Raw genomic sequence first — 24,220 nt, 5'->3', positions numbered from 1 at the left:
GTTTGTGAACAACATAACCACAAATGCCTGTTGACGAATTGTGCTCATAGCAGACACATGCCATTTCTCAGCTAGGGAGTCTTTCTCATAATTTTAAAGTGCTATGTATGCTGTTTGTTTTAAAAAAAAGAAAAACAGCTTTTACTTTGAACAGAGTTAACAGGTCATTTTTGATTTTACATCTACTGTGGCTGTTTTAACAGACAGTTACATTTAACATTTCTCAGGCAATTCTGTCCTGAGACTGCCCACAAAATGATTTTGAAGGTGATTAAAGCAAAGATGATTCATCCCCCTTGCCTTCATCCAGAAGAGTTAACTGTCTGCCCCAGGACCATTTTTGCTTTTTAATCCTCACTTCCTGCATGCCTCGTCCTCTAATTTCTGTTCCTCACATATTTCCTAACTTCCATGGATCCTGTCCTGACTCGGAACAATCAAGGTGCGATCAAGAAGACTTAGACCCTGTGCATGTATCTATGTAGAAGTGGACAAATCGCGTGAACTGTCGGAACCTATATTTTTTCATCCTAAAATGAAAGTAATACGGGTACCTACCCATAGGGTTGATCTAAAGATTAAATAAAAGAATGTTTGTAAATGGCTATAATGTGGCTGCCATGTAGCTAAATACTCAGTAATACTATTGTTATTTTTTTTTTTTTTGCGGTACGCGGGCCTCTTACTGTTGTGGCCTCTCCCATTGCAGAGCACAGGCTCCGGACGCACAGACCCAGCGGCCATGGCTCATGGGCCCAGCCGCTCCGTGGCATGTGGGATCCTCCCGGACCGGGGCACGAACCCGTGTCTCCTGCATCGGCAGGCGGACGCTCAACCACTGCATCACCAGGGAAGCCCAGTAATACCATTATTTTTGCAACCATTGCAAACCATAGTTACTTATCTTTCTTAGGAACTTCAAATAGCACTGATTCTTTGTAACACTCACTTGACATTTATTTATATACAAATTAGGTAGATTTCATATTATTTATGTAAATTTTATGCCAATTTCTTTTAACACTCTATAGAAATATACCTATGTAATATATAAAAGGGCACATTACAAGTATACCACTCACTGAATTTTCACAAACCTGATTTACCCTTGCGTCAGACATCCAGATCCAGAAACAGAATGGTACCAAAATCCTAGAAGGCCCCCTGATGTTCCCTTCTGGACTTTATACCTCCCCCCAAAGATAACCACTATCCTGACTTCTAGAAGCAAGTTTATACCAGTTGCTAACATTATTTCTGTTATTTTTGGACAGCGAAATGAAATGAAATTTCTTGAGGTCAGGGACCATATGTTATATGTCTTCTCTCATTGCAAGAACTGTGTGTTATATATACACTCTTCTTCTAGCATTCCCATCTTGCTGTATTGCCATTTGATTGCACCTGTCTGGCAAAGCCCCAGCTCTGGACGAGCCCCGCTGTCTGCCTTCCTTGCGTCTCCACGAGGACTACTGGGCATGTGCCCTCTCCAACTGATGCTGCAAAATCCCTGGTCTCCAACCTTCAGTGGCTGCTCAGTTGTGCCCAGACAACCTTCCTTATTTTTCTGATCAGCTATCTTCCGCTCTTTATAGACGCTATGTCAGGCCATATGTCCTTAATTCAGACTTCCTACCCCAGCATTTCCTTTCTTGAGACCCAACAGGTAACCATACCTTGTATGTCAAAGAGAAAATTCAAGCTGTCAGCAATTTGGTCAGTCTCCTGTCGCCAAATGTTAAAATTTGCCTGCATCTTCACCCATCTTCCTACTTCCCCACCCTGAAGTTTCATTTCTATCTCTGTTCTCTCAGAGATCTTACTTTGTCAGGGTTCACCTTATTTAATCAATGATATCCTCTCCTTTGGTCAGTTGGCTCTTCATTTATCTTTTGTTTGTTTATTTATTTTTTTATTTATTCATGGCTAGGTCGGGTCTTCGTTGCTGCACACGGGCTTTCTCTAGTTGTGGTGAGCGGGAACTGCTCTTCATTGCTATGAGTGGGCTTCTCATTGCAGTGGCTTCTCTTGTTGAGAGCACGGGCTCTAGGCATGCGGGCTTCAGAGGTTTTGGCTCACAGGCTCTAGAGCACAGGCTCAGTAGTTGTGGCACACAGGCTTAGTTGCTCTGCAGCACGTGGGGTCTTCCCAGACCAGGGATCGAAACTGTGTCCCCTGCATTGGCAGGCGGGTTCCTAACAACTGTGCCACCAGGGAAGTCCCGGCTCTTCATTTAAATATGTTGAAGTCCCTACTGTCTTTAGTTTCTTTTTTATAATTTTGTTTTTTTTAATTGAAGTATAGTTGATTTACAATGTTGAGCCAATCTCTGCTGTGCAGCAAAGTGACTCAGTGATGCACATAGAGACATGCTTTTTTTTATATTCCTTTCCCTTATGGTTTAGCACAGGATATTGAATATAGTTCCCTGTGCTACACAGTAGTAGGACCTTGTTATTTATTCATTCTATATACAATAACTTACATCTGCTAATCCCAAACTCCCGGTCCTTCCCTCCTTCACGCCTCTCCCCCTTGGCAACCACAGGTCTCTTCTCTGTGTCTGTGAGTCTGTTTCTGTTTTGTAGATATGTTCACTGGTGCCATATTTTAGATTCCACATATAAGTGATATCATATGGTATTTGTCTTTCTGTTTCTGACTTACTTCACTTAGTATGATAATCTCTAGTTGCATTCATGTTGCTGCAAATGGCATTATTTCGTTCTTTTTTAAGAATGAGTAGTATTCCATTGTATATATTTACCACATCTTCTTTATCCATTCTTCTATTGATGGACATTTAGGTTGTTTCCATGTTTTGGCTGTTGTGAATAGTGCTTCTATGAACATACGTGTGCATGTATCTTGTTGAATTATAGTTTTGTCCAGGTATATACCCAGGAGTGGGGTTGCTGGACCATATGGTAATTCTATGTTTAGTTTTCTGAAGAACCTCCACATTGTTTTCCATAGTGGCTGCACCAACTTACATTCCCACCAACAGTGTAGGAGGGTTCCCTTTTCTCCACACCCTCTCCAGCATTTGTCATTTGTAGACTTTTTAATGATAGCCATTCTGACCAGTGTGAGGTGGTATCTCATTGTAGTTTTGATTTGCATTTCTCTAATAATTAGCAATGTTGAGCATCTTTTCATGTGCCTACTGGCCATCTATATGTCTTCTTTGGAGGAATGTCTATTAAGGTCTTCTGCCCATTTTTTGATTGGGTTGTTTGTTTTTTTGTTGTTGAGTTGTACAAGCTGTTTGTATATTTAGGAGATGAACATAATAATAACAAAGCCCTATCTGAAATCAACATTGCACTCCAGCACCACCCCATCGCTCTCTTCTCTTGCAGCCAAAATTCTTCACAGAGGTCTTTATACTTCCTACCTTTAGCTTTATGTCTCCCCTCTCCCCTCAACCCACTTCACTCTAGCGTCCACCTCTGTTACCTCAGGAAGCTCCCCTTATCAAGATTCCTGATGACGTACTTCTGGCTTAACTCAACGGACACATTTCAGGACTCATCTTTCTCAGCAGCACATGACACTGTTGACTATGCCCTCTCTCTGGAAACATTCTCTTCACTTTGCTGCCAGACCACATTCTCCTGGTTTCCCTTCCACCTTACTTAGAATTTCTTCTAAATCTCCTTTTAGGGCTCTTCCCTCTGTAAATGTAGGTGTTCCTCAGAGTTCTTTCTTAAGCCTTCTTTGCTTCTCATGCTGCCATGACTAAGAGAATTAATGTAAAAAATATACATACATCAAATCTTGGCCTTATTCAAATAAACAAGTATTGTAGCAATTGTTTTATGCTCACATAACATGACATGCTTTAAAATGGGTCCTTTCCACTGTGTCAATAACAAGAGCTAAAATGTATACAACCATCTAGGCATAAGGCATAGCTATTGTTTTTAATGTTATTTATTTTTTTTAACATCTTTATTGGAGTACAATTCCTTTACAATGATGTGTTAGTTTCTGCTATATAACAAAGTGAATCAGCTGTACATATACATATATCCCCATATCACCTCCCTTTTGCATCTCCCTCCCACCCTCCCTATCCCAGCCCTCTAGGTGGTCACAAAGCACCGAGCTGATCTCCCTGTGCTATGCGGCTGCTTCCCACTAGCTATCTATTTTACATTTGGTAGTGTACATATGTCCATGCCACTCTCTCACTTCGTTCCAGCTTACCCTTCCCCCTCCCCATGTCCTCAAGTCCATTCTCTATGTCTGCGTCTTTATTCCTGTCCTGCCCTTAGGTTCTTCAGAACGTTTTTTTTTTTCTTTTTAGATTCCATATATATGTGTTAGCACAAAGTATTTGTTGTTCTCTTTCTGACTTAACTTCACTCTGTATGACAGACTCTAGGTCCACCTACCTCACTACAAATAACTCAATTTCGTTTCTTTTTATGGCTGAGTAATATTCCATTGTATATATGTGCCACCTTTATCCATTCATCTGTCAATGGACACTTAGGTTGCTTCCATGTCCTGGCTATTGTAAATAGAGCTGCAGTGAACATTGTGGTATGTGCCTCTTTTTGAATTATGGTTTTCTCCGGGTAAATGCCCAGTAGTGGGATTGCTGGGTCATATGGTAGTTCTATTGTTAGTTTTTTATGGAACCTCCATACTGTTCTCCATAGTGGCTATATAAATTTATATTCCCACCAACAGCACAAGAGGGTTCCCTTTTCTCCACACCCTCTCCAGCATTTACTGTTTCTACATTTTTTGATGATAACCATTCTGAGCATTGTGAGGTGATACCTCATTGTAGTTTTGATTTGCATTTCTCTAATGATTAGTGATGTTGAGCATCCTATCATGTGTTTGTTGGCAGTCTGTATATCTTCTTTGGATAAATATCTATTTAGGTCTTCTGCCCATTTTTGGATTGGGTTGTTTGGTTTTTTGATATTGAGCTGCATGAGTGCTTGTAAATTTTGGAGATTAATCCTTTATTAGTTGCTTCATTTGCAAATATTTTCTCCCATTCTAAGTGTTGTCTTCTCATCTTGTTTATGGTTTCCTTTTCTGTGCAAAAGCTTTTAAGTTTCTTTAGGTCCCATTTGTTTATTTTTGTTTTTATTTCCATTACTCTAGGAGGTGGGTCAAAAAGGATCTTGCTGTGATTTATGTCATAGAGTGTTCTGCTTAAGGCATAGCTATTTTTAAATTTATTTTTCCTGATAATAAAATAACATTTCCTCATGTAGGAAATTTAGAATAATAGTTTTATAAGATATAATATGATATAATATAGCATAATGCAATATCCTAACTTCTATTAGGAGATACTTACTGTTTACTTCTGACATTTCCTTCTAGATATACTATGTACTCTAACACATGAACACATATACATCTATACATGAATTTATAGTTAAGATAATTATATATTTTCATTTATTTGTATAACTAGACATTTTCTTTTGTCATTAAAATTATTCATAACTATTTTAATGGCTCCATACATTCTCTCATATGAACATAGAATGAAATACTCAACACATCCATCTATTAAAAAATAGAGTTTTAAATTTTTCTTTTTCTGCATTTTTTCCTTAATATACAGTCTTAAAAATTGATTTACTAGGTTAAAAATTTCAAGTTCCTGACTCTTAACGTGTTTAGTCTGGTCATCCACTATAAGAATTATATCTATTTATGAGACCATGAGCATTTGTTTTTCTTATTTCCAAAGAAGTTTTCTATATTTAAAACAATGCCTTGGGCTTCCCTGGTGGCGCAGTGGTTAAGAATCCACCTGCCAATGCAAGGGACAGGGGACCCAGCTTCAAGCCCTGGTCTGGGAAGATCCCACATGCCGCAGAGCAACTAAGCCCATGTGCCACAACTACTGAGCCTGTGCTCTAGAGCCCGCAAGCCACAACTACTGAGACCGCATGCCACAACTACTGAAGCCTGCGTGCCTAGAGCCTGTGCTCCACAACAAGAGAAGCCACCACAATGAGAAGCCCGTGCACCACAACGAAAAGTAGCCCCTACTCACTGCAACCAGAAAAAAGCCCGCTCACAGCAACAAAGATCCAGTGCAGCCAAAAATTTTAAAAATAAATAATACTTAAAAAAATAAAATAAATTAAACAAATAAAACAATACCTTGTAATTGTTTTGACTTATGTCTTTAGTTATTAAACAACATTGAATAATTTTTAGATTTTTGTTTTTTATTTAAATTTCCTACAGGTTTTTTTTCCCTCTATATTTAATATTAAAATTAAATGGAAGACTACTGAGAGAAAAAGAAGCCTCACAGTGAGGCAATTAAGGAGAGACATAGAGCAGAACTGGAGCTGGCAAACTGCCTTGACTTTCTTCCTTTTCTAGTTGCAAACACTGAAAATACCTGTTAGACTTGTAAGTGAAAAAGATATGTGATAACCTTTACAGTTCATCTTTGACACTGCCGTTTCTTACAGTAAGGGTTTTGGAGCAGATGGACAGATTATGAGTATATGGAAGATAAAGCCTGAGAAGAGAATAACATGGTCTCTCTATGGTAAATGATCCCTAGACAACTAACCAACGTTTACTTCTTCATTACGCCATGCTAAGTTACCAATGTTCCCAACACCATGCTAATACCTTACTTTGCTTATGCCAGCCTAGTGCAGATGGAGTCTGCCCTGAGTAACAAAGTGCAAAACTGTTTCTTCCCAGCAAGGAGAATGAGAACTTGAAGGCAGAAACTCAAACCGTACTTCAGAAATCAGCGTCTGGTACTGCAAAGCAGATTAGCAGAGACCCCCCAGCTTCTACTAATCCCACAGATCATCAAATCAATCATGACCCAGATGAAGTGGAAAAGAGCAAGCACCCAGAGAAAAACCAGAAACCAGAGGACAACCAGAAACTCCTAACGGGAGCACTCAGTTGCAGATTTCTGGATGGCCAAGTGAGTAACAAATACCTGAACTTTTCTTGGTAATTGGCTAGGAAAATTGAGAGTTAGGTTGGAAACATAGACTCACACCAACACACGCTTCTACTAATGGTAATTAACACATTTTGCATCAGATAGAATTAGAATCATTTTTTTTCATCTGAAAATGAATTTTAAGGTCAGTTTGTGTATCACATCTTTGCTGACCAGTAACTGAATTGGTCAACCTATTCTATCTGTGACTAACTCAGCGATAGTTATACAGTGATGTCACCATACATGCAAATTTGGGGTGTGCTAGAGGGGGAGGGTTCGTCTGCTTTAACATTACAGGAAAAGATCATTTATATTCAAAATCCAATGAAATATGTCTAGACATCAAAAAATTATCAGCCTTAAACTATCTTGATATAAATATATTATCACTGCACTCTGTTAAGAATCAACCAAACAATCCACAACAAACTAACTTGGTAATGATGACTCTAAATGATTATTACTTTGTAATTAAAAAGCAAGAGTAGCAGCAATTGAAAACTGGACCCAAATCAAGACAAACTAATGATTCATTGGTAACAAAGTACCATTTCCAAAAATTGCTGAAGTTGCAATTAAACCGACATATAGAGGAGTTTTGCAGTACTGCCAAGCATGAAGTAACAGCCAGACATTTTAGTAGAATACTGACTTAGAGTCTGCAGTAAACTCTAACATAAGTATTTTTAGTTTATAATTTTAATAGCCCTTACTAAATCACTCAGATGCTCACTGGTTTCCAGTCATGAGAATATAAAATCCTGTGGATTTGGGATCTTTTGCTCATGAGAACTCTGCAAAGATTAAACTTTGGAGTGGTTACCAGTCCACCAATGGAACTCAGACCATGTTTTGCAAGATCTCAAACACTGGGGACTTCTCTTTTTCCTTCCTAAAATTTTTATTGATCCTTCTAATTATAAAATATTATATACTCATGTAGAAATTTTGTAAAACGGAAGAATATAAATAAGAAGAAATTAAAACTCAATCAAATAGTGGTATATTTCTTTCTCTTCTTTCTTCCATGCATGGACACTGAATATGAACCATTATGTATATACTCTTTATTATCCTGGTCTATTCACTTCATATCAAGAATTCTCCCCCAGCTTCAAAAAATTCATCCTAAGCATCATGTTTATTGTCTCTATGAGAGTCATAATCAGAACTAACACTTATATAGCATTTACTATGTGCCAGGCACTATTCTAAGCTCTTTACATATATTAACTAATTTACTACTCCCCAAGCACCCAATGAGGTAGGAACTCTTATTATCTTCAGATCATAGATGAAGGAACTGAAAAACAAAGAGGTCAAGTGCCTTGCCCTAGTCATAAGGCTGAGAAGTGGCAGAGCCACAGTTGAGGCCCAGGTTCTAGGTCCTTAATCCCCAAACTGTATTCATTCTTTTATATGGATATAACATGGGTCATTTAACTAATCCCTTATTGATGGGCATTTAAGTCACTTCTAGTTTTTCTCTTATAAATGAAATTTTGTTTCTTGGCACTCTCCCTATCACATCAAGTTACCCATTTGGGGTACAGTTTCTGGATTAGCCATTGTAAAAGGCAGAATGTTCATTGGGTAGGCTGTTCTTGGACCTCCACAATCTGGATTCTTTGCTAGCTCTGTAGTGCCAGAGGAAGATGATTTGTCCCTCCTCTCCCAGTATTCAAGGAGGTTTCTGATGGGAGGCTCAGCAGGGCTAACACCCAGCCACCAAACACAGCAATACCTCATAGGAAGTGGGGGCCTAATTGGTTCTGTCTGCCGAGTGTATGGTCCTGGCCGGCCAGTGGCAGCCACAGTTGCCTGGTACAGAGACCCTCACTACCACCTTGACTAAGTGGTAAAGGGAATCCTGCCACAGTGAAAGAAGTAAACCAATCAGAACTTCTAGATCCTTATTCCTCATACACAGATGAAAATAAGCCTTCCTGCCTGGGATGTAACAGGCAATCTGGACCAGCTGAATTTGCTCTAAAAGAAAAGTAGCTGATAGAGACTTGAGCCAACATGGGTGGGGACAGGCAAGTATGAAACTCTATTCTAAATTACAGATAAGTTTAAAGATTATCATTAGTAGGAGGTAAGTAAAGCTGAAAATGTTAAGAGAATCCGTAGTTTCATGTATCCAAGAACAGTAAGGGTAGCTTAGAAATCAACAAATACAAACTTTCATTTCACAAATGAAGAATAAGAGGCCCAGAGAGCTTAAATGATAGTTCAAGTTCTCCAGTTAGAGCCTGGCTCTTCTCACTGCCAGCCCTAGGACCTTTTGTCTCTAAGTCCTCTCCTTCCACATCTTTGAAAATACATATATGTTGTTTACACTGCTTCTCAGAAGCATCAGCTCTGCCTTCTCTCAAAAAATAAAAAAAAGAATGTATAACTAGAAACAGACTCAGTAGCACAGTTTCAAAAATAAAATTAAAGTGTGCTTTTTGCATCTGGCAGCATGAAAATGTAAGTGTTAGTGTTTTAATTTTAATAATTATCACAGTTGATTCGTAGTATGTTCTTTACAAAGTCCTTTTGCATGTTTTATCTTGTTTGTTCTCCACAACAGCCGTTGAGGTAGGTAGAGACACATGATGTTATCCTCATTTTATAGATGGATAGACAGATGTCAGGGACATTTCCACTTGACTGTGCATTGGCAGCTGAGCTCCAACAAGTTCAAAGCCAAACCTTTGATCCTGCTCTTCTTCCTGTGGTCTGTGTCTCACAGAAAGGTCCCACAACTCTCCCAGTTGCATAAGCAAGAAATCTGTGCATGCTTTCCTCTTCTCCATCCCTAACTCTGATATCCAACTAATCACTGAGCTCTTTAAATTCCATCTTTTTTATGTCTCTCAAAGTGTCCTCTTCTGTTTCTTCTGCCATCATCCTAGTCAGACCGCCATTACACATCAGTGGGAAGATTTTAATTATCTTAAAACAGGACTTATTTTGTTATGCTTTCTTCTCTTTATTGGTCAGCTGTGGTAGTAATAATGCTGTGAGACAAGCAAGCCCAATACTCAGTGGTTTATAACAATAATCCTTTTTGTTCACATCACATATGTGAGTAAGACAGCTTTTACTTATTCCAGTAGGATTTTCGAGGCTTGTCTCCAGACTGCAGATTTGGTTCAGGTCTGCTCTGTTTTTCTTATTGTTCTGAATCCAATGGGCTCCTCAAGGCAAGCTCTTCTCATGGTAATGGAAACATTTCAAAAGGACAAACACAACTGCATTACTCAACCACAAGTACATTTTAAGTCTTTGCTTATGTCATATCCACTAACATCCCACTGGCCAAAGCAAGCCACATGGCAAAGCACAACACCAATGGGGCAGGGATATATATATGCTACCTTTTTTAGGAGGAATTTCAAAACCACTGATCAAGTGTAGCCCCTACTTAAAACACTTGAACACCATTGCTTAATCGTCAGTGCCCTAGTAGAAAATTCAAACTCCTTGACTTATTGTACCGACTCAACTCTGTTCACTGTCTACTTCCCTTCAATCCCCACCTTTCACTAAACTGAACTTCTATGTCCCAAACAGAGTTCTGCTGCTTTTTATCTCCTATCCTTTGACCATGCAGTTACTTTTATGCGAAATTCTCTTCCCTCCTTCTCTATTTAACTCCTAATTACATCGGGGTCTCAACACAGATATCAAGTCTATCAAGAAACATCACTGTCTCACCACCAAAACTGCCTTTTCTAAGGTACATCTACATCAATCTGTGCATATGGAAGATGTTATTATACTATTAAAATAGTTTGTTTCCTTGTCTATCTCCTTCCATGAGTCTGTAAATTCCTTGAGAATATTCATTTTTGTTTCCAAAATGCATCTCTCTATATATTAACCCAAAGCCAACATATTATTTAATGGAGAAACACTAGAGGCTTTCACATTAGAGTCAGGAGAAGTCAAAGTACCCAATATCTCTGCTGGGTTTTAATATTATGTTGGAGGTATTAGCTAATATAATTAAACAAGAGAAAGCAATCCAGGCATAATAATTAAAAAGGAGGAAAAACTCTTTTCAGATGGTAAAATTATATATATAAACTGTCACAATTTCTAATGAAGAAACTATTAAAACAGTAAGAGGGACTTCCCTGATGGTCCAATAGTTAAGAATCTGCCCGCCAATGCAGGGGACACGGGTTTGATCCCCGGTCCGGGAAGATCCCACATGCCACGGAGCAACTAAGCCTGTGCGCCACAACTACTTAGCCTGTGCTCTAGAGCCCTTGAGCGACAACTACTGAAGCCCACGTGCCTAGAGCTCATGCTCTGCAACAAGAGAAGCCACCGCGATGAGAAGCCCTTGCACCGCAACGAAGAGTATCCCCCACTCGCTGCAACTAGAGAAAGCCCACGCGCAGCAACAAAGACCCAACACAGCCAAAAATAAATAAATTTATTTAAAAAAAGAACAGTAAGAGAATTTGGCAAAATAGAGTTATACCATCAATATCCACAAATCAATGGCTTTCATATATACACACACACACACACACACACACACACATACGTACGTACAAAAACTAGTTAGAAAATAAAATGGAAAACACCATTTACAATAGCAAATAGATACTTAACTAAATTAACTAAATAAATAAATCAAATACATAGGTATAAACTGAACAAGAAATAATGTCCAAACATTTATGAGGAAAAATATAAAATACTCTTGAAAAACATGAGTATATTTGAATGATGGAAAGGCATGCTATTATATTCTTGTACAGAAAAAATTAACATCATCACTTTCTATCAAAATCCCAATGACCTTTTTTGTATAAATGTAAAAACTCATCCTAAAATTCATATGGAATCTCAAGGGACCTTGAATATCCAAAACAATCCTGAAAAAGAACAAAGCTGGAGGACTTATACTTTCTGATTTCAAAACTAACTGCAAAGATACAATAATAAAAATGGTATAGTACTGGCATAAAGACAGACATATGGACCAATGGAATAGAGTAGGGAGTCCCAAAATACACCTTCACATATATGCTGAAATGATTTTTTTTTAGATTTATTTATTTATTTATTTATTTTTGGCTGCGTTGGGTCTCTGTTGCTGCGCGTGGGCTTTCTCTAGCTGCGGGGAGCGGGGGCTACTCTTCGTTGTGGTGCGCGGGCTTCTTATTGTGGTGGCTTCTCTTGTTGAAGAGCACAAGCTGTAGGGTGTGCAGGCTTTAGTAGTTGCGGCGCACGGGTTCAGTAGTTGTGGCTCGCAGGCTCTAGAGCGCAGGCTCAGTAGTTGTGGCTCACGGGCTTAGTTGCTCCGTGGCATGTGGGATCTTCCCGGACCTGGACTCGAACCCATGTCCTGCACTGGCAGGCGGATTCTTAACCACTGTGCCACCAGGGAAGCCTGAAATGATTTTTTGACAAGGATGCCAAGATGATTCAATTGGAAAAAGACAGGTTTTTTTCAACAAATCGTACTGGGAAAACTGGATATCTGCATACAAAAGTATGATCACCATATACAAAAATTAACTCAAAATGAATCTATGATTTAAATTTAAGATCTAAACCTATAAAACTCTTAAAAGGAAAAATAGGGAAAAACCTTCACATTAGATCTGGCAATGATTTCTTGGATCTGACCCCAAAGGCACAGGCACCAGAATAAAAAATTGACAAACTGGATTTCACGAAAATTTTAAAATGTTGTGCATCAAAAGACACTATCAAGAGAGTAGAAAGGCAGCCCACAGAAAGGGAGAAAATATGTGCAAAACATAAATCTGATAAGGGGATTAATGTCCAGAATATATAGAGAAATCCTAAAGCTCAACAACAGCAACAAAAACAACCTGATTCAAAAATGGGCAAAGGCCTTGCATAGATATTTCTCCAAAGAAGATACACAATGACCAATAAGCACATGAAAAGATATTCAACATCACTATCACATTAGTGAAATGCAAATCAAAACTATAATGAGGTACCACCTCACACGCATTAGGATAGCTACTAGTAAAAAAAAACGAAAGAAAGGAAAAATAAACAGAAAATAACAAATGTTGTCAAGGATGTAGAGAAATTGGAATGCTTGTGCACTGTTGGTGAGAATGTAATATGGTACAGCCGCTGTGCAGCAGTTTCTCAAAAAGTTAAAAATAGAATTACCATTAGGTCCAGCTAGTCCACTTCTGGTAATACACAAAAGAGTTGAAAGGAAGGTCTCAAGGAGATATTTGTACAGCCATGTTCATAGCAGCATTATTCACAATAGCTAAAATGGAGAAGAAACCCAAATGTCCATCACCAGATGAATGGATAAGCAAAATGTGGTGTATGCCTACAATGGAATATTATTCAGCCTTAAAAATGTAGGAAAGTCTGATACAGGCTACAACACGGATAATTTTCACATTTGCTAAGTGAAATAAGCCTGTTACAAAAAGGCAAATACTGTATGGTTCCACTTATACAAGATACTCAGAGTAGTCAAATCATAGGGACAGAAAGTAGAATGGTGGTGCCAGGGCCTGAGGGGAGGAGGGAATAGGCAGTTGTTTAATAGGTATAGAGTTTCAGTTTTGTATGATAAAAAGAGTTCTGTGGATGCATGGTGGTGATGGTTGCACAATAACATTAGTAGACTTAATACCACTGAACTGTGCACTTATAAATGGTGAAGATAATGAATTTTATGTCATGGTATTTTACCACAATTCTGAAGAATGGGAAAAAACATGAACAAAATCAAGATGTCAATCCTCTCTGAGGTAATTTATAAACTTAATGTGATTCCAGTAAAAATAGTATCAGATTTTTGTTTTGTAAATAGTCAAATTGGTTATAAAGTTAATTTGAAATAATAAACAAGCAAGAATAGTCAGTAAAACCCTGAATAGAAAAGCAGTGGGTACATGGCTAGCATTACCAGATATAAAACGTAAAATCTCTGTCTCTAAAATAGTGTTATTTTGGCACATAAATAGATGAGACTAATAGAATTGGAAAAAAAGTGAATAAATAGACCCAATGGCATATTGCAATTTTGTGTATAATAAAGATGACATCACAAATTAGTAGGGAAAACATAGACTTTTTAATAAGCAATATAGGATTATCTAGCCACAGAGAAAATTTTAAATCATGTATATTCTTCACATATTATACATGTAACGATGTATACCAGGATGTATTCCAGATGGATCAGGGATTTAATATAAAAAATAACTGCGCAGTAGTACAAGAAAATGGGCAATTTCCTCTATAATCTGAGATAAGGGAAAATTTTCTCAACTGTGACTCAACATGCAGATACAACAAGAAAAAACGTGATAATTTTGATTACACATGTGTGGCCAGAACCACCATCAGCAAAGCACATAGATACTTAACAAACTGGGGAAAATATCTGCAACTTATGTCATAGATAAATATATCCCTAACAGATAGAATTTTCCATCTAAAAATTAAGAAGAAAAAGGACAGTAAACTATTAGAAAAATGAATAAAATGTAGGAACAGACAGGTCACAGAATGATAAATATAAATGACCCTTAAACATATCAAAAGATATAGCCTTGCTCTTAATAAAAGGAATGTAAGTTAAAACCACCTTGAGATATAATTTCTCACCTATTACACTGGCAAAAGTCCAGAAAATTGACAACATACTTTGTTAGAAGGTAGAGGAAATTTAAAATGGAACAACCACTTTGGAAGGAAATTAGGCAATAATCAGCAAAACTACTTATGTATGAATTTTTTGACATGAAAATCTCACTTTCAGAAATCTATCCCAAAGGTATACTGGAAATATGTTTAACAATTTATGTAGAAGGTATTCGTTGCAGCATTACTTATTATATCAAAAACTGTAAACAACCTAAATTTCCATCAATAAGGGACAGGTTGAAAAAACTAAGGTACATCCATACATGGAGTATTACAAAAACTTTAATAAAACTGTAGAAAGTAATGAAGAATATCACTATATATATGAATCATATATATACACACATATATATAATTGTATGGCTATATCCATACTATATATCATTGTATGAAATAATATAGCTAGATATACTATTAATTAAACAAAAGCAAAGTGAAGAAAAGTATGTAGATTATGCTTCTAAATATCTATTATTGCTTATGTTTTTAAAAATGAAGGAATTAATAAAAACTTTTTTTAAAAAACATGGTTACCTATTGGGACTAGAGGGAATATAATGGAGGGATCAAGAATAGGAACCACAAATCTCTGACTAAATCTTGTTCTGTAGATTTGGCTTTGGAACTATTTAAATATTATACATAAATATAAAACTAACTTAAATGTTTAAAAAAATCAAGCCCTAAAAATTGAAAACAAAATAAAGTCTGTTTTAGTTATCTATTGCTGCATAACAAGTTATCTGAAAAGGTGACCACTTAAACCAATAACCATATATTATCTCTCACTGTTTCTGAGGGACAAGAATCCAGGAATAGCTTAGATGAGTAGTTCTCACTCAAGGTCTCCCATGAAATTTCATGCCAAATGTCAGCAGGAATGCAGTCACCTGAAGGTTTACCCAGGGCTAGAAGATCCACTTCTAGGCCCCTTTGAGTGGCTATTGACAGAGGCCTCAGTTACTTGCTGGCTGTGGCCAGAGATCTTGTCTGTTTTCAATTTGGGCCTCTCCATAGGGCTGCTTGTGACATGGTATCTGGCTTTCCCAAGATAAGTTATCCCAGAAAGAGAGAGAGAGAGTGAGAGTGAGCGTGTATGTGCACAACCAAAACTGAAGCCCCAATGTCTTAATAAACTAATCTCAGAAGTGGCATACCATCACTTGTACAGTGTTCTTCTATTGGTTATCCAGACTAAATCTAATTAAGTGTGGAGGGGAAGGCCTGCACAAGAACATGAGTACTAGGAGGCAGGGATCACTGGGGCCGCCTTGGAGACTAGCTACCACATGAACCTATGTATTAATTGACAGCAAAACCAAAGAGCGTGGAACTATTGTAAATAACTTTAAAACATAATAACTTCACTGTATGTCTCTAGTGGGGTATATACTCTAAGGAAAATATTTTTGAAAAAATACCTTTAAAGGTTTTCAGTAACCATTATGTTGATACTGTTCTTCTGTATGTGTATTGGGGGATAAAGCAAATGAGTCACCATCTTGGTGGTTTCGGGACTTGGAATTTCCAGTGTAGGAGAAATGAAATATAGCTATAATATTGATGAGACAATATAAAACTCCTATACTCCTACATCTGATTTGGAAATATCAGTATGAACTCTTTTTTAAAAAAAATACATTTCCTAGCCTCGTCCATTGAAAAATGTAGAAACAATCCCATGTGAATGAGCACCCTACCGCCTGTATTGTGTTCAGTAAATTCTAAAGGCTGATTCCAGCTTTGAGCCTGTAACATCTGCTTACACCAAAAACAATGAAGATACCAAAGACCTTCCAAGACTTGTCAAGAAAAGACTCACTAAAAAAAGAAAAAAATTAAAGGCTCCCACTAGTCAAAGTGGGACATTTTGGATATCAATAAAAATAATAGGGGCTTCCCTGGTGGCGCAGTGGTTGAGAGTCCGCCTGCCGATGCAGGGGACACGGGTTCGTGCCCCGGTCCGGGAAGATCCCACATGCCGGGAGCGGCTGGGCCCGTGAGCCACGGCCGCTGAGCCTGCTCGTCCGGAGCCTGTGCTCCGCAACGGGAGAGGCCACAACAGTGAGAGGCCCGCGTACCGCAAAAAAAAAAGAAAAAAAAAGAGAGAGAATCAAGCATTTATTCAATGTGCCTTTTCTCTACAAACCGTATCTTAGATAATGGTTGATAAGGGACAGTCTCTCTTTAGAGAAACATTACTACCAATACATGAGAAGTAATAGTAGAGTGAGAATACCACTATTTTCTAAAATCCTAACAAAAAAAAATGGACTAAAGCAATGATTATCGGTGCCTGTGAATATCACAAAAAGGAAGACAACCTGACAGCATTTGCTTCCATGGGAAAATATACCAACTATGAAATGATTGAACTTGACTGTGATCAAGATTCTAGATCTAACTGCTGTTTTACAGGAAATATATGGGACAATTTGTTAAACAGCAAAAAAATCCAGATGGTGGAAAACTTTATAGGACAGACAACTCAGCTTCTTCAACAAATAAATTGCAAAGGAAAAAATGTGAAAAGGTGGGAGGGTAGGAAGAACTAGAAATATATTTTTTTTTTTTTTTGGCTGCATTGTATCTTCGCTGCTGCATGAGAGCTTTCTCTAGTTGCAGCGAGCAGAGGCTACTCTTCATTGTGGTGCACAGGCTCTAGGCTTCAGTAGTTGTGGTGCACCAGCTTATTTGCTCCGCGGCATGTGGCATCTTCCCAGCAGGGCTTGAACCCATGCCCCCTGCACTGGCAGGTAGATTCTTAACCACTGCACCACCAGGGAAGTCCAGGAAGAACTAGAAATTTTAAAAGATGTAAGGGATATTAGCCAGTTGCAATATGTGGATATTATTTGGCTCCTGATTTGAATAAACAAACTAATAATACTATTTATCAGATAACTGGGGGATTTTGAACACTCACTAGGTATTTGATGATATCAAGGAATTACTGTTAATAAGGAATTTTTTAGTGTAATAATGTAATTGTGGTTATGTTAGCAAAGAATCTTTATCCTTTGGTCAGTGGTTCACAAATTTTATTGTGCATTAGAATTACTGGAGTACTTGTTAAAACACAGATTTCTAGGCTCCCAACCCTAGAAATTCTCATTCAGTGGGTCTAGAGTGGGTCTTGAGAACTCACATTTCTAACAAGTTTCCAGGTGATACTGAGGCTTGTGACCCAAGGACCACACTATAAAACTCACTGCTTTATAAATACATGCTAAAACAATGCAGATGAAACAATACACTGTCTGGGGTTCACATCATCTCTGGTGGGGGGTGATGTGGATATAAAAAAACAAGGTTTTCAGTTGATAACTGAAGCTTGGTGATGAGTACACGGAGTTTCATCATACTATTCTAGCTACATGTGCCTATGTGTAAAGTTTTCCATAATTAGAAGTTAAAATTTAAATAAAATATAAATTTTACAAAAACAAATAAGCCAAATGATTAATGCTAACATTTACTGTATTCATATGTTTAAAGTATATATTAAAATCATATATATATTAATTTGGAAATACTATTTTTTCAATTCTACATTTCTCAAAAACTATCAAATATTTTACATGCATCTTTCTCATGGTTGTATTTATTATCACTAGTGTGCTTTTTTGAGCCATTTAGCAGCCTTCTAGAATGCATCAAGACCTTGGCCTAAGTTATTTAAGTAATAGAACTTTTCAACTCTGCATTTAATGCTGTCTCTGTAAATTTTCACCCAAGTCACAGCTATCCATTGCCTAATACTAAGACAGTTTGTTGTGTTCACTTGTCTTGGTGCAGAGTGTTCATGTCTTCTACAATATAACCACTTAAAAATAATTTTATTTATAAGCCATCTCTTTAAAAGAATTGTTTACACTTCCAACACTTTCAAGTTCTAACGCCCAAGGACAGTTGCTGAAACTGTGTTAAATTTCTCTGCTTCATTTGTACCAATTCTCTGAGGTCAATATTACAAAACTAGCATCGCTCAAAGTCATTTCAGGCTGCTGTGTTATCCATTCCCAAGCAGTATTTTGTGATTCAAAGTAAAACAAATGAGTGTTCTGCCTATGTTTTCCTCTAAGAGTTTGATAGTTTCTGGCCTTACATTTAGGTCTTTAATCCATTTTGAGCTTATTTTTGTGTATGGTGTTAGGGATTGATCTAATCCAAAAATGGGCAGAAGACCTAAATAGACATTTCTCCAAAGAAGGTATACAGACTGCCAACAAACACATGGAAGAATGCTCAACATCATTAATCATTAGAGAAATGCAAATCAAAACTACAATGAGATATCATCTCACACCAGTCAGAATGGCCATCATCAAAAAATCTAGAAACAATAAATGCTGGAGAGGATGTTGAGAAAAGGGAACACTCTTGCACTGCTGGTGGGAATGTGAATTGGTACAGCCACTATAGACAACAGTATGGAGGTTCCTTAAAAAACTACAAATAGAACTACCATATGACCCAGCAATCCCACTATTGGGCATATACCCTGAGAAAACCATAATTCAAAAAAAGTCATGTACCAAAATGTTCATTGCAGCTCTATTTACAATAGCCAGGAGATGGAAACAACCTAAGTGTCCATCATTGGATGAATGGATAAAGAAGATGTAGCACATATATACAATGGAATATTACTCAGCCATAAAAAGAAATGAAATTGAGCTATTTGTAACGAGGTGGATGGACCTAGAGTCTGTCATACAGAGTGAAGTAAGTCAGAAAGAGAAAGACAAATACCGTATGCTAACACATATATATGGAATTTAGGGGGAAAAAATGTCATGAAGAACCTAGGGGTTAGAGAGGAATAAAGACACAGACCTACTAGAGAATGGACTTGAGGATATGGGGAGAGGGAAGGGTAAGCTGTGACAAAGCGAGAGAGTGGCATGGACATATATACACTACCAAACATAAAATAGATAGCTAGTGGGAAGCAGCCGCATAGCACAGGGAGATCAGCTCGGTGCTTTGTGACCACCTAGAGGGGTGGGATAGGGAGGGTGGGAGGGAGGGAGACGCAAGAGGGAAGAGATATGGGAACATATGTATATGTATAACTGATTCACTTTGTTACAAAGCAGAAACTAGCACACCATTGTAAAGCAATTATACTCCAATAAAAATGTTAAAAAAAAAAGTAAAACAAATGAGAGAAAGCTGTAGTATCAGAGACTTTATAGGTACTCTGACAACCCCTGAAGTCAGAAACATAGTGATTCTTGATCAGAATTTCCCATTTTATCTCCTTTGACAATTTAGGAACACTCTTTGCTTTTGAAAAACAGCCCAGGATGATTTATATCGGTGAAGGGAGATGTCTGAGGCCTGGTGTGCCCTTGGCCTGAACAAGACATCATCATCATTCTGACACTGTCTTTCTTGGTTTCTTCTTCAAGTTCAGTGTTTTTCTTGACGCTGGGAGTCAGCAGGATACAAGAGAGTTCTGGCCCTCATAGGGTTCTAAAGAAGCATTTATCAACACATCATTCTCATGGAGTCAAGGTGTTCTTTAGTCCCCTTTATTTCCATTTATACACCAAATTTATTGAGTGCCTTTATCTTTGGCACAAGAGATACAGGTGAACAAGGCAGGTATGATTGCTGACCACCCCTCATAGATCTTTTGGAAGGAGATACACAAAAAAATAGCAAACAAATTCATAATATAGTTGTACAATACGCAAAATATTTAAAATACATTATGGCATTCATTCTTCACAGCATTCCTGGGAGCACAATATATTTTCCCCTTTCCATAGGCAAGGCCATAAAATGTAGTCTGTAATGTCTAGGCCAAAAGATCTATGAGGGGCAGTCAGCAATCATACCTGTCTTGTTCACCTGTATCTCTAGTGCCAAAGATAAAGGCACTCAATAAATTTGCTGTATAAATGGGAATAAAGGGACTAAAGAACACCTTGACTCCATGAGAATGATAAGTGTTGATAAATGCAGCTTTAGAATACTGTAATATAGAAGTGTATCAATTCTCAGAGGCAGAAAATATTTATATGTACCTGAAAATATAAATATTTTATATTACAAGTATTTATAAAGAAACGTATTGTTCTGAGAACACTATGTCTGAAATACCTAACTAAATACCTTGCAGAATGAAACTGTTCTGTGGACAGACTGTGTAATCGTTCTCATCCCAGAGGAAAGGTGAAAAGCAGGGTCCAAATCTTATCTGCATAATTTACTAGGGAGTAAATTTTGGGCAAGTCTAGCCTAGTGCTAGATCTACTAAAAACATTACCATGACTCCCCACTGCCCTCAGGATAAAACACAGATACTAACAAGAGTTAAGGCTATTCATCTCCTTTCTCCTGTCTCCCTCTCCAGCCTTGCCTTTTGCCTTTCCAAAAACTTAAGTGATGCTCTGAGAGCATCCATTACTCTCTTTTAGGCACGTGTGTGCACCTTTGAGGTTTTCTACATCCAGTTTCCTTTTCCTGTACTCTTCCTTCTTCTCTTCTCCTCTTTATTCCCCTTTACTCCCATCCCGTCTATCACAGAAGTCTCCACTCCTTAGCCTATCCAAATCTAGCTCATCTTTCAAGCCTAGATTTAAATGTCATTGCTTCCAGACCTGGACCACCAAGTCCAGGTTAGATGGACCCATGGGCTGTTCTAATAGTGTCCCTTACCATCCCATGGTGTACTGTCACAGTCGCTTGCCATGCCTCTCATCATCTGCAAGCTCTGTGAGAGCAGAGGCCATATCTGTTTTATTCACTGTGGGGCCTATCACAGTGCCTGGCCTAGCCTAGGCAAGCCATAAATATTTCTTAAATGAAGGAATACAGTTACTTAACTTCTTTAAGCCTCAGCATTCCAAATATAAAAAGGTACAAATACTACCTACCTTATAGGGTTGTTGTACGGATTAAATTGAATGATATAAACAAAGTACTCATAATGGTACCTTGTAGAGAGTATGTGCCCAATATATGTCGTGTTATTTTATTATGCCTATTTTAGAACCCTCTGCCACTCCTCACTCTGCCCACTCTAGAGACCCTCTTGATTTTTCTTTAAAATGTTTCATGACTATACAGCATCTGTAGGTTGCCATTCATACTGATAGGTTATTCAATATAACTATCAATTGAGTACAGACACTCAGTTTTCAATGAATCCTTCTGATAATGTCTCCTTTCAATTACTTGACATTAAAAATAGCCATGTGATTCAATTTGTACCCAGGATTTTGTTTTAATCAGGTATGGCAAGGTGACACATATAGAAGCAACTGCCTTTGAAAGAATGTATTATTTACATTTCCCAGTGAAAAGGGGGCATGCCACACCATGCAGGGCCACATGTGGAAGCACCAAAGTCAATCAGGGGGCAGAGGAGTGAGGGGAGAGCACAGGCCACAGCCTTTACTGGGGTTTCCATGGGAAAGGTAATGCAGGGCAGGGTAAATAGATCAGAACTGGCTGGTCTGAACAATTCCAGTGGGCTTTGGGCCCACTGGAGGCCCAAAGAGGGGCTGTCCCCTGTCTGATATCTGGACCTGGGTAGATTTAGGGTGGGGGAAATATTGGCTTGGTGTGTGAGAGTTAGATAAAGGAGGTGGTTGGAGATATGGACTTAGGATTGGTTGGTTCACATATTAAAGATGTATTAGCAGGCAAGCTGCTTACTATCTCTAGGAATTACTTAGCCCTTGAAGGGGCAGTCTCCTCCAGCCAGCAAGGCCCCCAAGATGTCAAACCATCATAAAATACAGAAAATAAAAAACATTATTAATACATCATACACCATGGCATGAGGGAATGGGATTTTATCATTGACCCTTGTTCCATCATTTATTCTGTTGTAACCTTTAATAACATTGCTCTTGGGGTGTAATATTCTGGGTGTTTTAATCTCTTCTATTCCATTCTTGACAAAGCTCACAATTGCCTTTGCTGCCCTTCTTGAATCTGCTAATTGAAACAGCCCAAGGATAGCCCTATCTCTAATAATAGCCCTCCATTTGCCTATAAACATCTTATGGTCTACCTATTTTTTCTTTGTCACAGACACCTTCTTTATTGCATAAATGAAAAAGTGTCTAATTGTCCATTTATTTATCAAACTTCTGTTAACTGCATAATGATGAAGTTAATGTTGAGGTAACCTTTCTCTTCTGTGGGGATTCAATGACTCAATGACCACATGGGCTGAAGTCATTTGGAACTGTGAATGTGTTTTAAGTATTTGTTGACTCAGACTTCCCTGGTGGTGCAGTGGTTAAGAATCCACCTGCCAGTGCAGGGGACATGGGTTCGAGCCCTGGTCCGGGAAGATTCCACATGCTGCAGAGCAACTAAGCCTGTGCACTACAACTACTGAGCCTGCACTCTAGAGCCCATGAGCCACAACTACTGAGCCCAAGTGCCACAACTACTGAAACCCGTGCGCCTAGAGCCTGTGATCCACAACAAGAGGAGCCACCACAATGAGAAGCCCACGCACTGCAATGAAGAGTAGCCCCCTCTTGACACAACTAGAGAAAAGCCCACGCGCAGCATCAAAGACCCCGTGCAGCCATAAATAAATAAATAAATTTATTTATTTAAAAAAAAAAAAGAATTTGTTGACTCACTCATATTCTCCCTTTTTTTCTCTTTCTCTTCACCCACCCCTTCTGATCCTTACTACCATTTGTCTTTGTTTCTTTAAGATTCCCAACCAGGAAAATGTCTACTGCAGCTCTGTACCAACTGGAGACCAGTCCCTGTCCTATATCCATGGCCTCCCCAGGAGAAACCTTAGAGACTGGTCCTTAGAACAGATGGTAAGGGGCAGCTCTGTATCCTAAGAGTTGTTGGGCTGTTTTCTATTGTGGTTGAAGGTCCTGAGACATTGTAAACTAATGAATATACCCAGACTGAATACTTACTTTCAAGTGTAAGTGTTCTTTCCTGTTCCTTTTAGGACAAGGCTTAAAAGTGGATGCTTTGATACCAGCCCAACTAGGCTTCTTCTTCCTTGCATTAGCATTTAGTCATTTTATTTTAGAGCCCTGTTAATTTGTTATTACTGTTGTTGTTTCAGGATATTGGCCAGAGGCCAAGTGGAACAACAAAAGAAGACACTTTTCTTCTTGCTGGTCAGAAGAGAACTCAAGTCATGCCTTTTGAGTTCTGGCTTATTAGACAAGCTTCAGAAAGAGCTGAAGATCCTGTCTCTTCAGGATTTCTTCTCCAGTCTCAGCTGAGCCACCTCTTCTTGAGGTTTGAGGTCCCTCTGCAGTTACCAACAGTCAAGATCCTTTGCCAGCGATTTTCTGGGAGGGGATCTCCTGAAATGGTATGACCATCTTTTTATTTTAAGTGTGGGTTCCTTTTGTTTACTTGATTTGTACCCACCAGAGTAATAGAATTAAAAGGTAAGTTTCTTTCTTGAAAATAACCTTTACTATTGACCCATAAGATACAAAGCATATTTATATGTGGAAATCTCTAGTCAGATAAGACCCATATAGAAAACAGATTTAGGTCTCAGCCTTGTTTGATTTCTCTTTAAAGGGTTTCCTGTCCAAACTTTCATTGTCTGCTCTTAAC

At 38.2% G+C, this 24,220-nt stretch overlaps 1 protein-coding gene across 1 annotated transcript in view; it reads left to right on the top strand.

Moving 5' to 3' along the window:
- The window catches only part of C2H1orf87 (chromosome 2 C1orf87 homolog), a 76,844-nt gene that overhangs the window by 13,193 nt on the left and 39,431 nt on the right, over positions 1-24,220 (top strand). The window contains 5 exon segments of the mRNA XM_067709704.1: positions 6,712-6,946; positions 23,338-23,466; positions 23,712-23,761; positions 23,763-23,830; positions 23,833-23,966. Of these exon segments, the coding sequence (XP_067565805.1) occupies positions 6,712-6,946; positions 23,338-23,466; positions 23,712-23,761; positions 23,763-23,830; positions 23,833-23,966 (616 nt within the window).

The sequence above is a fragment of the Pseudorca crassidens genome, chromosome 2 (genome assembly GCF_039906515.1).
Source record: "Pseudorca crassidens isolate mPseCra1 chromosome 2, mPseCra1.hap1, whole genome shotgun sequence".
Classification (NCBI taxonomy): domain Eukaryota; kingdom Metazoa; phylum Chordata; class Mammalia; order Artiodactyla; family Delphinidae; genus Pseudorca; species Pseudorca crassidens.
This window is presented reverse-complemented; position numbering and strand designations above follow the sequence as displayed.